The 16933-nt window shown below is 35.8% G+C and overlaps 1 protein-coding gene across 1 annotated transcript in view; it reads left to right on the top strand.

The window, feature by feature from the left end:
• TTLL7 (tubulin tyrosine ligase-like family, member 7) overlaps positions 1–16933 on the top strand; it is a 59693-nt gene that overhangs the window by 27981 nt on the left and 14779 nt on the right. The window contains exons 11-17 of the mRNA XM_010582734.1: positions 13–86; positions 2997–3132; positions 3942–4028; positions 9051–9246; positions 10367–10575; positions 13463–13597; positions 16199–16279. Of these exons, the coding sequence (XP_010581036.1) occupies positions 13–86; positions 2997–3132; positions 3942–4028; positions 9051–9246; positions 10367–10575; positions 13463–13597; positions 16199–16279 (918 nt within the window). The remainder of the gene's footprint in view (positions 1–12; positions 87–2996; positions 3133–3941; positions 4029–9050; positions 9247–10366; positions 10576–13462; positions 13598–16198; positions 16280–16933) is intronic.

The following is a 16933-nucleotide window of genomic DNA, read 5'->3' as shown; positions in this document are numbered from 1 at the left end:
CTTGATTTGTAGAAGGAAAGACTTGCACAAGTACGTAAACAGATTTCTAAAGAGGAGCATGAAAATAGACACATGGGGAACTACCGGTAACTATTTTTGACTGTATTAGGAGGAAGTATTCAATGCATTCTTCAGGAAAAATGGAAACAAGTATTTGTGGTAGATAATAATTTTCTGCTAAAAATGTAGGCATTTATAAAAAATATATACATGTACACCAGGTAGTAAAGTTTTGTTTTTTTTAAAATAGTTCTTTTTTTTGATTCCAAATTTTTTCATGCGCTTAGAAATTTCTATGACATCAGTCACTCTAGTGTTTGTATAAGACATTTGCTTGAAAGACATGATTGTTCACATTCAGTGTACCAAAACTGTCATTATGGACCTGTTCTATAATCACATATGATGATTCTTATCTCTAGGGTGGCCAATATAGGGATGTGAGTATTCCCCTATAAAAAATCAAATCTGAATGTTATCTATGAGGCTTGCCAAAAGTTCAGAAACTTTACTGGTGCTTCTGTCATTTTTGATAGAATGGCATTTGAAATACTATATTAATATTTCTGCACTTTGATTTTGGATCTTAGTAGGTTTAAATGTAAGTATCTTCAGATTCCTTGGTAAAATACATTCAAAAGGGAGCTTTAACTTGTTGGTTATAATAGACATTGGTCAGAAACAAGAATTTTGTTTTACAATGTTTTTATCATTATTTCTTAGCATATGCTTCAATGAGAAGTGAAAGTAAAGCCTATGAATATTTGGCAAAAGGGAGCAGAGTACAACTAGGAAGAGATGATGGATGTATTTGCCCACTCTTTACAACATTCATCCAGGACGTGGGAGATCTGAGTTCACATCTTTTATTCTGAATTAGTCAGAATGCCTTTACTGCTGTTTTTCATTTCTGCTTTTTTGAGCAGATGTTCTATAATTCTCAGTAAAGTTCTCTTTTAAACAGATAGATGTTTCTGTGAAACTTTCATTTTTGATGAATTAACATTTTGCTTACAAAGTCTTCCTTTCTAACATTCTCAGTTTTAATTACATCCTTTCTTGACATATGTGGAGCTGAACTAGTACATCAAAAAAAAATGCACAATGAAGCAGTTATTTTCGTGCTACTTAGACTATGAGAAAGAGAAACATCATGATGCTTTAATACATCTTGCTTTTTCGATAACTTTAAAGCCTAACTTTTTAAATGATCACATTTTAGGTTGCTTATTCAGTTCTTGACTGAAAATGAGCCAAATGTTCTCTTTATTTAGCTTTTTAGTTAATGTAAATCAATAAAAATACAAAAATTATTCTTTTCCTCAAGAAAAAGTGAAGTGTCATTTCATGAGGAATGTGCACATGTAAAAGGGCAGAACAGCTTTGTGATTTCAAATTACCATGGGTTTGCTAAAAGGCTGAAGAATCAGCAGAGCCTGAGGAGTAAAGGTATCTTGGCTAGAGATGCAGAGAAATTTTATCTGAGCATTATGAAGTTGTTCTCTTGCGATGTTCCCTGCAGAGCAGGACTAGCTTCTATCAGGCATTGCCATAGAATCATGGAAATTTTGGGTGCTAGTATCGCTGCATGGATTAATACAGCTTTCTGAATTAAAATCCAGAGAAACCTCAATTGACCTCATCAGGCTTTGATTTAATCTATAGATGTCAGTTCAGCAGTTGGCTTAGTCAAGTGTCTGTCTGCAAGCACAACTAGCCCACTGATTCCAGTAGGAGTCCTGAGGTGGTCAAAGTAGGAGCCATACTTTCAAGCTCTTGTGAATTCATGAGGAACTGAAAAGGATGTATATGACTTTGAAATGGCCTTTAGCTGCAGTGTATTTCTACATATATTAAAGTTAATATCCTTTCTTTAAAGTATTGTTCTATGGCACTTTTTCAGCAGTACAATCAATGCCATTAAAAAGTCTTGACTGCAACTAGATTAGGTGTTTTATGCAAACTGGAACCATCTTCAGTTTGCTCTAGAACTGCCCTGAGTCTAATGGGATCGTAACAGTTGCTTTTTCATTGCAACAAAATCATCATGAAAGATACCTTTTCAAGGAGAAAAAGACTGAAAAGGAAGAAGGAGAAAGAACCTTGTAAGAGGTTCACAAAAGATCAACAAAACCATGAAAGTCACATAATGTCAGTCAATGGTACCTATGCTTTGCACAATGCAGGCAAAATTAATTTATGGATTACTCCTTACAATACATTAGAAATTAGTCTTCTACCTTCATAATTTCTGGCCGTGTTTCAGGCATTCATGACAAATGGATTGGAGTGGTTTTCTTCAAAGCCCATTGTTGCTTGATGAGCATGAATAAATCACCAAGTCCTGCTTCTCATATTGTCATAATCTCCTTACCTGTAATTTTAGAGAGTAATGGCATAGCTGCTTTAATGGAAAATCAGAGCCACCGTGTACATCCGTGTACCAGAATTTTTTTTTTTCTTATAGTATGTGTTTGGTTCTGTTCATTATTTTGGAGGATTTAGCATTCAAATGCACTACATGTTCAATCTTTAATTTATATCATGCTCATTAACTGAAAGCCAATTGTTCATATTTTCACTGTTTTGTGTCCTTTTATTGCTAATACAAATTATTTTGTGTCTCTGAATTTTACATGCAATATTTTGTTAATATTTCATGAATCATTCACACCTGCATGCATCATTCACACCCACTGGAATTTCAGAGCACTGCAAAACTGAGTTTTGGTATATCTCTGGAATGACCTGCATGGTATTTCTTTTGACTGGCTAATTGCTGGTTTAAACATGAATGTGTTCACTGAGTTAAAATTAGATTTAGAGAGCAATGTTCAGAGTATATGTTTTATGATATGATATTATATAATTATTATAGATGGGATGTGTATGCATTACAGAAGAGACTATGAATTAGCTGCATTACTTTTGTTCCTACTGTGATAAGTAGCTCAGCTTCTATCTTAAACTTAATTTATTTTTTTTCCCTATTTTAGGCGAATTTACCCTCCTGATGATAAGACATTACTTGAAAAGTATGAGAGTTTGTTAGCCACTGCTTTCCAGACGTTTCTTGCTGGGAGAGCAGCTTCACTTCAGCGGGAAATGAATAACCCTTTAAAAAGAATGAAGGTACTGAAGCACAAGAAGTATTGGCTTTAAGAGTTATTTATCATGGAATTCATGACCTTGTAGATTAGTTTCACGATAATCATGTATGATGGCTAATAAATAGCATTTGATAATATTTCCATCATTTTATTATTATTCTTTGTGCAGCTTGTGGCCAGATCCTTGAATCTGGATGAACTGCAGTGGACCCAGGGTGGAAACAGGCTAGATGGTTTTAAGCTACTTTACCATTTCCCTGATCCTCAGCCTTACCCCTGGCCAAACCAGAGGTTGGCAGAAACTGCTTTAGAGCTGGTAATTGCCTCCTTCTTCCTCCAGTAATGTCCGCAGCCTATTCATCCACTTGTATGGACTGGAATGAGAGATACCATAAAACCAGCTCCACTAGTTTAAGGCATGCAGAAACTCTGCCTGATTGCTTACTTATGTAGTCAGAGACAGTAGGAAAATGGCTATATTTAAAATAACCAACTAACGTGATTTAATTAGAAATCAGAGAAATAATTTCCCATCTTTGTAGTTGGCATCATCCAGCAGTTTTACAGGAATCTTTGTTCAACACTTTCTTCAGACTTTTATCTTTAATAAATGTTAAGACCTGATTTTAACTTTCAATTTCTTGTTGGTTGCAAGCAGAGATGCATGTATCAGAAGAAATACTTTTATATCCTCCTGTGGAGGGATTCACAGTCTTATTTCAGGAATTAGTAATCAAAGTAATTTCAAATTCCTACCACTTGGTACTTGAATTTTGGAAGGATAGGATATGTCCTGCTTTGAATTAATTGTAGTCAAATTCCCATTTCTAGGAGGAGGACATTTTGGATCTTCTGGAGCAATGTGAAATAGATGACGAAAAACTAATGGGAAAATGCACCAGGCAGCGAGGACCTAAGGTATTTGGCTTTTAGATACCAATTTTTTATTTCATGCTGTAGAGAAGCAGTCTGAGAATTTTAAGTGGGGAATTTAGTTAGCTGATCCTCATAAAAGTTTTCTTCCTCAGACTGCCATTAGCCTTTTTTTTTTTTTTTTTTTTTAAATTATGGAGAGAAGCTGTCATGGTTTAACCCCAGCCAGCAACTAAGCACCACACAGCTGCTCACTCACTCCCCCCCCGTGCAATGGGATGGGGGAGAGAATCAGAAGGAAAAGGTAAAACTCATGGTTTGAGATAGGAACACTTTAATAGGACAGAAAGGAAGAAACTAATAATGATGATAATAAAAATAATAAAATGACAATAATAATTAAAGGATTGGAATATACAAAACAAGTGATACACAATGCAATTGCTCACCACTTGCTGCCTGATGCCCAATTAGTTCCCACACAGCGATCCCCCCCAGGCCAACTCCCCCCAGTTTATATACTGGGCATGACGTCACATGGTATGGAATACCCATTTGGCCAGTTTGGGTCAGCTGTCCTGGCTGTGTCCCCTCCCAACTTCTTGTGCCCCTCCAGTCTTCCTGCTGGTTGGGCATGAGAAGTTGAAAAGTCTTTAACTTGGTGTAAGCACGACTTGGCAACAATTGAAAACATCAGTGTGTTATCAAGATTCTTCTCATACTGAATCCAAAACATAACACTATACCAGGTACTAGAAAGAAAATTATCCCAGCTGAAACCAGGACAGAAGCATAACTACCATTTGTCCAACTAAATCCCATTAAAATTTTAACTGGATATGAGATCGTTCTTTTCCTCTGTAACCTATTTTGAGGAATTGTCGTGCATGGCAAAAACTGTTGTACAAGAGATTGCTTGATTTCAGTGTGTGAAATGATTTTTACATCAATAGCCTATCTCAAAAGAATGCTTTCACCTTTAATCAATTAATGCCACTAGGGAATTTTGAGATCATGGGACAAAAGGTACTATGGAGGCTCAAAGGATTAATTATGATTATGATGTATCTGTAGCTTGCTTACTTGCTAGAAGGGGTGTACAGTACATCTTGGAGCCTGTTTCATATCCATCCATATCCACGTATATTATTTATAGCTTAATGCTTTCTGGTTGTGTGCGTAGTTCATGCAATTCTTTGTCTTAAATACACTGCATATCTCTGTAAGCCAGTAAAGATAAATAGTTTGGGCTTGGCTAAAATAAGTATATTTCTTATATCTTGCAGACGTTTTAGGTCAAGTCTGCTTAGAAAAGCCTACATTTATGTTCCTGAGCTCTGAGGGATTTGTTTATGGATGCATGTAAATTTTTTTTACAGCATTTTGTTTCTGATGACATGGTGTACAAATCTGGGAACTTCTGTACAAAATGAATGCTGACAATTGTCCTGAGCTTGCAGGGGTACTTCAGATATGTGCAAGAATCCAAAGAGCTACATCTTATTACAGGCGTGCATACTGGAAAGAGGATCTGCATACCCAATCTGGTATTAAGATAGATTTGCTGGAACCTCATTACAAATATAGGGATTTTGTGAGCTAGTGCTTTAACAGTGGTGGATTCATTTAAAGAAAAAAAAAAATAATCCAGTCCCCTCTATCAACACACCCAATCCACAGTCTTCAGGGATTCTTTTCCCTGAGGTTTTGTTTTCAGTTCTTTAACATAGGGTCACTTAAGTTTAACATCTCACTCACATTTTCCCTTTTTTCAGAAGCCTGTCTTTTCTCAGCAGCCCTCAGAGAGCATCTATCTGGTTGACTGTATGCACACAGACTTGATCTATACTATCTCTACACTGGTTGCACACAAGCCATTCCCATGCTGGAGGCCATAAACATTTAATAGAGTACTGACCCCAAATTGAGAAACCTCTCTTAATTAGTTTTAAGGTGAAGCCCGATCAATTTATGAGTGCGACTATATGACGTGGTCTTCTTTTATAGCAGATGAACGGATTCTGCAGCTTACAAGCTGCTCTACCAGTACAATACTGTTTGCACTTAGAGGAGAAAGAAAAAATTGCTTATGACCAAAATTCTCACTTTTTTTTTTCCATAAAACTGATGAAGTCAAAAGGAAAGGCAATGAAACTAGCTTATCCAAGGAGATTGTTTCTTTTCCTTGCAGTGTGCGCACTTCATGCTGTACAGGATCTCTATTCCTGCATCTTTTTTAGGGTCCTGATATACTTCTCAATCATTTAACCCATGCCTACAGTGAAGCCATGTGACTGGAGACTTCCCTGGTTGCATAATATCCTATGCACTCCCTTTGAAATACAGATGCCCATTGCAGATGGTCCCTGTATCTTGTACCAAAAGAGCATCACCTCTTTCCTGTAAGGGGTAAGGTGCATATGGCTAATAACATGCATTTGATTGGCCACCTCTTTGTAAAGGGTCTGCTATGAAATATGTAGTATCTAAATACATATCTGTATAGAAATCTGGTGAGTGAGGCAGGCAGCAGAACTTACTATTGCCTGTCAATCTATCAGGTAAGAGAATAACCTAGCTGTAGAACTCATCTTCCTGTAATCATAAAATCCTACAAATAAAGATCCATTAGCATATAAAAAAAAAAATATATGCAAGATCTAATAGACAAAACAAACCGGAGGGAACAGTACTTTTCACGTCACGTTAGCCAACATGAAAGGTTCTTTCAGAAGGTCATAAAGTCCTGTCCTCCCTTAAAAGTCAGTGGCCGGCCTGCTGACAGAAGCTACTGTTGGGAGGTCAGATGCTGTGCTTTGGGTGCGCTCTCTTCCTCCAAAAAAGAAACAGTCAGGACTGAGAAAACTGTGTACAGAACAGCTGGAATAGTTAGGAAAGAGAGGTGTTTTCCTCCTTATCCTCCTCCGTACAGAAAAACATATATATACATACACATTTATGCGCACATCTCTCTCTCTCTCTCTCTCTCTCTCTCTATCTCGGAGGGGTAGAGGGGTGTGTGTGTATAAATAAGCTTTGTGCGTAACAACAATTCCATATTTGCTAGGGATTTCAGCCTTATTTTTATTTGAATGTGATTAGGAGCTCAGAGTAGAAAATAAGTCAAGAAATTCCCAGAATGAAGGCATTTTTGCCGGCAATTAAAATACTACTTTATTCTACTTTGAGAAATACATTCTGGAAATGTCTGGTTTATTTGTAGCCTCTAGAGGGCACCTTATACCTACACACTGTAAAGTTTACTCATGTTTATTACATTGCACCTGTTAGTGCAGGAGAAAGAACTAAGGAAATAAAATAACAGATATTTTAGAGGAAATGAGCAATTACTTTTATTTTTATTCTTCTGATATAAAATCAGATGAGTTTAATCAAAGAAAAATCAGGTTAGCATAAGGGGAAAATCAAGGTGATTAGAATTGCTAAGCAATCAAATACCTCTTATTTTAAGAGGTCAGTTTAAACCCAGATCTAGCTAGTACTTGGGGTTTTTTTGTATTATTGCTTTTTTAAATTTCTTTGTCCTTTCTTTTTATTCTTTTTCATTAATTGATGTGAAGTCTTGGTCAGGATGTTCTTATTGTTTAGTGTAGAATGTGTGAGGAACATGCATATGATAAGTGGGAATGAGATCTACCTTAAAGCCCCTGTGAGTTTTGATTGAAAATGTTTATTACACCTTGTATAACTCATCAGGAATGTCTGATCAATATCTCCATGATACACAGCATTTCCTGATAAGGACAGCTACTATTTTTGAGAAAACAGTAAGTGTTGAGGCACCTTAATTTGTCCTTTTGGCAGGTAGATAGATATCAAAATATTCTTTGTGTAATTGAACAATTGCCAGGGCTCTCCTCAGTGGAATATTCTTCTTCAACTTTTCCTCATCTGATCTAACAGCTTGGGCTTGCATAAACATACTGTTTCTTTTACGTTAGTGGCAGAAATCTCTTTCCTTCCTTGGCTGGAATAGAAGTTTAGGTGGCATATGTTTAGTTATAAATTTTATCTTGCAGGAACCATATATTTGGAGCTTTTTTCTATTGCCCTTTGCAATAAATCTTGGTGCATTACATTATGCTAAGATAATAGGGCAATTTAAATTCATTCTGAGAGGAGATCTCTTTCACTCTGACCCAAAATATGTTCAGAAATTATGATATTAATTTTTTTAAATCTGAGTTTTAATTGCAGTCCATTAGACACCTAGGAAGATGAGGCCATCTTATCTTATAGTTGAGAGATACTGGAAAGAAAATATGTAGGAAAAAGAAGTGACCACATGAGCCTTCTTAGGATAATAGATATAATGGAGGATACTGCATTTTTCTTGTCTGCCTGATGGTAGATGGAAGACGAAAAATTTTCATTTGTAGTTTCTGTTCTTGCAGCAGTTTCTCTGTCTCCTACTTTTTGATTTTTGTCTTGCAGTATCCTTGGTAACAGCATAAGATTAATTACCTAATGACACTGAATCCCATATGCATATGGGACACCAAATACACCTAACATAGCTTGTTATATTCTTTCAGTTTCTGCTTTCTGCAGGGTGTGGATTAATCACTTTCTCTTTCAGAAGTATACCAGCCAAAGTTCCCTGACGTATTTCTTTTCTTCACATTGATCATTATTAAACTATAGCTACAGGTATTGCAAATATCAGTGACGGATAGAAACTGATTGTAAATGGTATTCTGTATCACTCGATTTATGATTTCAAACTATAATTCAGTATGTCTGGTAGTGTAAGTCATACTTGAAGTAAAATAATTTTTTTCCCCATACTACATTATGGTGCTCTTCATGTGAGAAAGATTAGGATTACTGTGTAGTGAATTTAATGAAATATTTAAGCATTTATTCTAAACTAAAGGACAAACTTCCAATCCAATTTGGGAGGGTTTAAATATGTACAAATGAACCTGCCTGGATGAAGGACCTAGTATGATAGTAAAGTGTTCTTTTGGGATTATGAAGGAATTCAATTTCTTGGGTGTTTTTTCTCTCTCTCTTTTTTTTTTTTTTTTTTTTTTTTTGCTTTAGCCCTTGTGTTCAATGCCAGAAAGTGCACAGCCCTTAAGAAAACTTAAGAACTACAATAGTGATAGTAGCTGTGATAGCGGTAGCAGTATGTCAGAATCGGGAGAAGAAACTGAAAAGGAAGATCACAATGAAAAAAAAGAGAAAAAAGTGTCATATGATCTTGAAGAAAATAGATACAAATCTTTGGAACGATCAGGTAAGTTAAATGGTCACTTTTCCAGGTAAGAATGGCATTCATGATGAATTATATAAAATACTTCAGTATTTTAGACTGTATCAACATTTGTAACTCAGGGTTAAACAGCAGTTTGCCTGTTTTGTCTTCTTTAAAATCTTTTCTAAGTTAATGAAAATGAATTTTTAAAAAAGGAAAAAATGAATATTCTTTTGCCAAGAATGCTAAAGAGAAAAATACACCTGGGCTACACTTGGAAATGGTGTGAATGTTCCTCTTTGCTCTTAGATTTTTTTTTGAACACATTGTTATTTTTTTCCCTGTAAAAGGTAATCTTATTAAGCTTGAATTTGCTGGAATATAGAAAGGATAAAGAAATGTATCTGGAGACATATAGAAGGTAATATATTCCAGATGAGATCCCTGCACAGATTTTTTTTTTTTCCTGATTGTTTTCTTGCTTGCTGCAGAGCATTAGTGTGAGCATGTTCTGTTGAACATGGTAGATACACTGCTAAAACAAAAAATAGCATGCTGTGTTGTCTCAAAGAATTTCATCATGTAATTGCACACATACAACACGGCTTCTAAAATTTGTTTTTCATAGCAGCATCCTTTATTTAGCAGAAGACTGAATTAAAAAACTGTACAGCTATGCAGGAGCAGATGAGGGAGACCGGATCTGCAAATATGTGATCCATCAACCAAATTTTATCTCCTGTTTCCATATTCTTACCGTGAGGAAGCCACACACAGTAGCCACATATTTTTTGACCTATAGGGCTTATGCATTCTGTCATAAATCTGATGCATTTTATAGAGGACTGGAGTCTACCTGATTAAAGCTGACTATGAGGAAGAAATAAATGTTCTTACAGAGTACGTAAAGTATGTATTATTAGGGGATCTGATATGGCTGACTGCTACATATATAGTTGTTAGTCAACATACATTATAGTACAACATACATGCACACATGTTGGTCATATATGTTGTTAGTTGCAAAGACTGAAAAATGGGTGTTAAGAGAATAATAAGTAATTACATCATTCATTTAATTTGTCTGCAGGTAGAATGAACTGGAAACCTTCAATTAAAAATACAAAATCTCCATCATATTCATCCCCCACATCATCCACAGGTCCAATAAGGCGTTCTGTAAGCTGCCCTCGTTCAATATCAATATTGACTATGCAGTCACAGGCAGCTGAGCAACGTCCCTTTTCAGCCAAAGCACCTCTGCAAATCCAGCGTGCATCCTCAGTGAATAGGTCTCATTCTTTAAATCGTAGCCCATCTTCGGCCAGAGTCTCTCAGACACCCAGCTTGGCAACTATGAACTCTTTGGGGGTGAGTTAACACAACAGTTGCGTTCAAAATGTGTTCCATTTCTCTAAAACTCAATAAATACATTACTGATTTTTACAATGTCAGAAAACCTGAGGTAATATAGTCAATGCTATTTTGACAGAAACTCAGGAATATAAGATCTCTAGACCTGCGTATGACTTGCAGTGAGTGCTACCTGTGGTGTTTCAGCATGTCTGGTTCAGCAATACAGATGCTACATTTTGTGAGAATGGAGATCTTAAAGTATTAGTGACTGGGAAACCTTCTCTCCGAAATAGTTTTTTGAAGATAGAAGGAGTTTTTACCTCTCTTAAAAAGTTTCTGTGATTTGTTTGGGGATGGCTGGTTCTGAAATAAGGATGTACCTACCATCAAAATCTTTACAGTAACAAAAATACATCAATATTTCAAAATCAGTGTATACTCCAAGGGTAAATACATTGTACCAGAATAAGACATTAGTAAGACTTTGTTTGGGTGTCCGTTGTAGAAGGAGGTATAATTAATTTTCAACCTACTGCACCTGTTTCGCATACACTATACCACTGCAGTAGAGCTCTACTTCCAAAGTGAACAATTTAAAATTTATAGATAGGTCTTGTTGTCTTTAGGATTTGCCACTGCAATAACTGTCTCAGAAGCCATCTTTTTTTTTTTCAAAGTGAAGATAAAACTTCTTTCATCTTGAAGTCTGCCCCTGAGACAGACAAGCATTTAGACTCAGGTAGTCTAACTAAATAATTAATAGAATAAATAGATCAGATTAAACACTTCTAGCTGTTTAGAATTTGTGTGGCTAGTTGTAATTTCACAATGTACTTCTGAACCATACATTTTTTTCCTTTTGTGACCAGACTGTCATCCAGTTTGGTATCTCCTTCACAGCCTAGACATTTCTTTTTTTGTGTTTGCATGACGGACCACATATCCACTTATCCCTAGGCAGTGTTGCTGGGATCAGTCCCCAACCTCATTCAGTATTGTATTGTGTGCTGGTGCTGGTGTGTTTCCATTCATGCTTTGGTGTCTGACCTATATATTTCATCACCCAAATAATTCATCTGGAGATGGGGCAAACCAAATTGGCACTTTTAACCCATACTTGCAGTTTTTCTCTATTGTGGTCAGCTTTGTGAGAAATCCTTTTGTAATGCTAATTAACTTGCTTCATAGTATTTACTATCTCTAATCATAATTTTTATCTGGTAGAACGCTCATGGTCTGTTTTGCCTGTGAGGCTTTGTCTAAATGATGAAAAAGAATCCTTTTAAAATTGTGTGCTGACATCTTGTGAAATACTCCTTAACATGTTTTTCCATCTTTAAAGTCAGCTAATAGAATTGGAAAGACATTAAGATTGTGTCTTCGCCACAACGTGTTAAAAGTATTTTTTATCACATTAGCTATCTCAAGTTTAAGAAGTACCCTTTTATCTTCAAGATGTACTCTGAGAGTTTAATGAGACAGGGCTAATACAGATTTTTCTATTCACATTAACTTTATATCAAATACAAATTACTGAAAGATTAAAACCAGTCTCTTACCATCTGACATTAAAAATGGGCTACTCACTTAAATTAACATTAGTAAGAAACCATGCTCTCTTTTTCATTGAGAAAGCTCCGCCACAGAAACGATCTTGATTTGCAGAACAATTATGTTGGGTGATAGAGCTTAGGTCATGCTTCTTAAAATAATGTGAATAAAAGTACTTGCAGAATGGATAAGAACTACTCATAATTTAGCACTGTATTGTGAATGGAACTCTTCATAATTATTTTTGCAACTAAGAATAACATACTATATATTACTGATAGAATAAAATTAAAATTGATAAACTGTAACTTACTAAGAAGAAATAATTTGTGTGTGATAAAGTATTAGTTTATCTATCCTTTGGGCAAGAAAAGAGCACTATGTTGTCATTTTTGGAGGCTGCTGAGATCCAAATGTTTTAAAGGTATGGGAACTAAGTTTAGAATAAGCCATTTATAGTTAGGAATTGCAAACACGTTATTGTAGCAGTTATAAACAGAAGTGGATTTGGAAATATTTGCTATCTTATATTTCAGCCACATTATTATATATCATATAGCAAAGTATTTTGTTATGCTTGAAAATATTTATCACTTACTTAATCAAAAATATCCTTAAGTAAATATCATAGTTTTGAATTTCACTCTTGAAAAAACATAAAACTAAGCCCACTTAATCTTGCAAATGTGAAAGTATGCAAAAGTAAAGAGGATGAGAAATACTTCTAACTAGTGTCCAGGATTTAAAGAAAATTCCAAAAACCCTCCAGAGATGGTCTTATGCAGATACTGTAGGGGTTCAAGTTGGTGTTGGTATAAAAAGCACTGATATTTTAAACAAAATCCTGGACAATCAAAGACACTGTCAGAACTCCCACTGACCAGAGTAGGAGCAAAGTGTCCTTACTTTTTAATGCTTCCTGAAATCTTGGCACAATGATGTATGATCAGCAGTTTCTGTTAAATTGTTGCAGTGAAGAACTGAAAGGCAGTTTTATATGACTAATAATTTTTTTCATTATGTTGAATTTAAATTCAAAGTCTGTTATCTAAATTTCAAATTTATATTTTAAATGAAATATTGAATATATATTTGCAAGCTTGTTTGAAACAGAATGAACATTTGACCTGTTTTTCTTGAATTTCTTGATAACTGTTAAGTAATGGTGATGCATTAGTGTACATGAAGCATATGTGTCTATATTGGTTATGTATTAGATAATATGTCTATACACTTTAATAATATATTTTATGTCACCCTATTTAGAATTTGTTTTTGTCAAGGAAACATCTTTGTAATGTGATCTAATGACACGCTTGAAATTTTTCCTCTGCTTCGTATTGTTTTCTAGAGCGAGTCTTTGATGCAACAGAAAACAAAAGAGCAAGAAGTTGCTTTGACAAAAGAGACTCTTCTCATGATCAATGACATGAGAATGAAGTTCCCAGGAAAAACAGATGAAGAATCAGAATTAATTATAGAAGATGTAAGTATCTATAAATAAGAAACGAGAATAACAGGCTAGACACTTACTGTTTAGGCCACTAAAATGAAGGAAAGCAGGAAGCTCAGTTTATGATTCATGAGCTTCTGTGGCCTTAAAACTTCCAAAACTCCCAAAACTCAGGATAATTCAAAAGATTTTGAAAGCTTGGAGCTTTGCATACTTTCTGACCTTAAAAGAACACTGAAAACATTCCTATGTTTTTATAAAACGTATGAGAAGCAATCAGGAAGGTTAGGAAAATTGAGTTTTTCATTGTGGAGAAAGTTCAAACTTTTAAGTAAGCTAAGAAGAATGTTACAATTCATATTTCATCTGATATTGTTAGTACAGATCCTGACATGTTTAACTTGCTCTCGAATAGGCATACTAGAGAACTCAGAATGGTATGCTGCAAGGTAAACTGAAAGTCTGCTAGTTGTGAAGAACACCAGTCAAACTCTTTTTTGGCTCTTCTAGTCTGTCAGCTTACCCTTTCTTACATCCAACATTGTCCTGAGCCTCATAATTTGTTATGAAAAACACATGAAACAATGCCCAATCTCAAGAGCAATTAAAAAGCAACACCTAATATTAAGATATATAAGCAGAAAACACATGCTATCTAAATCCCTTTTAAATATCTAGTACAAAGAAGCTAACATCAGCTTGGAAAAGGAAAAAAAAAGAAGATAGAAGTTCTTTTTTCAGTCTAGTAGAAATATGGAGGGATCTCGTAATTTAAATTAACACTCGTATTCTAATGTAGTAAGCACAGTCCACGGTGTGTTAAAATTAATCTAATTCATTATCCGTCTGGAAATGTCCTTTGCTCTGTTTGCTTTTGTCACGACCCAGACTGGACAGACCAGGGAGTCCTGTTTAATTTGAAATTCCCTCGGGCTAAATTAAGGTGAAAGGACACCAAAGGATCTGTTAAAGATTTTATTCATCACAGAAGCAAACAGAACTGGGGAGGCGTGGTAGTAGGTGGCAGGGTTTCTCACAACAGGAATTGGCATCAGACTACTTCTGTAAACCGTGTAACCATACACATCAATTCAGGGAACAAGGAGATCCCTCCCGTCGCGTCCCGAGGTTCAGAGCAGACCCCCTGGCTTTCCAGACTCCTCCTCAGCAAAGGGCCCAGGGGCTGCTGGATCCACTCTTAGTCTCAGACTTGGTCAGTGGTTTATATCTTGAAATGGATGAGGTGTAGGGATTGTGGAAAAGGAAGAGGAAAGAGAGAAGAAGACGAGAGAGAAAAAGGAAGAAAGATTTCGCTGGTCCTGGGTCCAGCGTTGGTTCAGTCAGCTGAGGGATCCAGTCCAGGTGGGCTTGTGCACCTGGGGCTTCAGCTTGTGTCCTTTTATCATCCTTGCCCCTCCTTCAGGCGGGCTCTCAAACTCGTCAGGTTAAAAAGCAGTTTGTGAGCCTTTGGGCTTGGGGGTTGTTTGTGGAGTAACTTCTCCTTCCTTGCAGACACAGCCGTTGTTTGATCTTTGTATCAGAACAGCTTATCAGAACAGGGAGCTGCGCACCCTCCAGCAGGCCCTCCCCCTCCTGTTGCTGATGTCTGAGCTGATGGGCTTTTCACCTTGGTTCCTTGCTGTGCGGGGGGTTTGTCTTTAAGCAGAACTTGCCCCACCGCAATGTTTGAGACGTTAACTCTTTCAGTCTCTCACAGCTTTCAAAATGTTGATTGTCTCTAGTAATCTGTGCAACTGCATCACAGTGGAAGGGAATTCTCCTGTACTGATGGTTGATTTGGGTGATTTTGGAAGATAGCATTCATAACTAGCATACTGAGTTTCTCATCTTAGAAGCAGAAATAAAATGCTTCATTAAACTTTCTCTTTCAGAAATGTGTGTGTGTGCATTTCTGTACATATGGGAGTGTGTGTGTGCGCGCGCACTCCACCTAGTGGGGCTTTCTCATACAGTGTTAGCATGGTTATAAATGCACTTACTGCAGAATTCTTTTATAAATTCGTCTGGCCTTAACCAATTTCTGATGGAAAATAATATTTCATCATGGAAGGAAATAAATAATGGTATGTTAGTTGTCAGTGAGGCAGAACTTGTCATAGGTTTGGAATAGAATAGAAAGATAAAATAACAAAATGACAGCTCACAGCTCAGGCTATTTTGGTAGCACTTAGCCATCATAAAAGGAGAGTATTGCAGTTCATAATGATCATTTATAGAAAGGATGTTTTCAAAGTATGTCTAATGTCCATTGTGCAGCAAAAAATCTCACTATTTAAATAGATTAACAGTTATGCATTATTGAACTTACTGCTGTGTTCAAGGAATCTGAGCTGAGTCAGTCAAGACAAGTTCCTACCTGCTTTGTAGTGTACAACTGTCAGAATCAGGTGGAAAAGAGGGTAGGATTAAACTGAAAGATTGCACACATCTTTGCAAATATTCCCCCACATAAATTTGCAAATATTTTTCTATTTCTTTTAGAGAAAATTTCTTTTCACAGAGGTGTTTTAGATGCTCATGCTTTTTAGCATTAGGAATGCTCATGAATGCAATGCCAAATTTCAGTTGTTTTTATGTGTATTCCTTTTATCTTGTGTTTTGCAATGACTACAGATTATGGATAATTGGAAGTATCATAAAACAAAAGTGGCATCCTATTGGTTGGTAAAACTGGATTCTGTAAAGCAACGAAAAGTAAGTAACATATTTCATTTTCTGAAGATCATCTGAAGTAGACTCATAGCTGTGTTTCTACTGGTGTTTAGCAGTAGCTGGAAGTGACTTGAGATGCTAAAATATGCTATTAATACTAACATATATATGAATTAATTCCACTGCAGGAAATTATGTCGCTCCATATTTAGACAAGCATAATTATCCTGGAATATAATTTCAAAAACAATTTCTTAAAAAATTAGTCTGCTGAAAGAAAAGCAAACAAATAAATGGTTAGTGCTTACATACCTAATTTTTAGCAAACATTTTTAGAAGTGCATTGATTCAGCAGATTTGATTGATAAGGGATAAACCAGTCAGCAGTTTCAGACCAGGCATATTAAAACTCCATTAGAGTTAGTGATATTGCACTTGGTTATTTGAATCTTTGACCCACAGTATTACAATGGATCATGCTGAATAAAAAATAGACCTGCCAAGCAAAGATTATTGGCATTGTTATAATGTTCAACTAACTGTCTTGCAAAGGACTAATTATATTTGTTTATCATTCTCTCTTCACTCATCTGCTATCCAGGAGCTACAGTTCTGTGTAGCATCTGAAGAGTTTTTAATCTGTTTAAAACCTGACATATGGTGTTATGTCAGTCGTATCTGTATGTCATATGTCAT

Source organism: Haliaeetus leucocephalus, unplaced genomic scaffold (assembly GCF_000737465.1).
Source record: "Haliaeetus leucocephalus isolate CR32 unplaced genomic scaffold, Haliaeetus_leucocephalus-4.0 Scaffold848, whole genome shotgun sequence".
Taxonomy (NCBI): domain Eukaryota; kingdom Metazoa; phylum Chordata; class Aves; order Accipitriformes; family Accipitridae; genus Haliaeetus; species Haliaeetus leucocephalus.
Note: the sequence above shows the minus strand (reverse complement) of the source record. Positions and strands in the feature narration are given on the sequence as shown.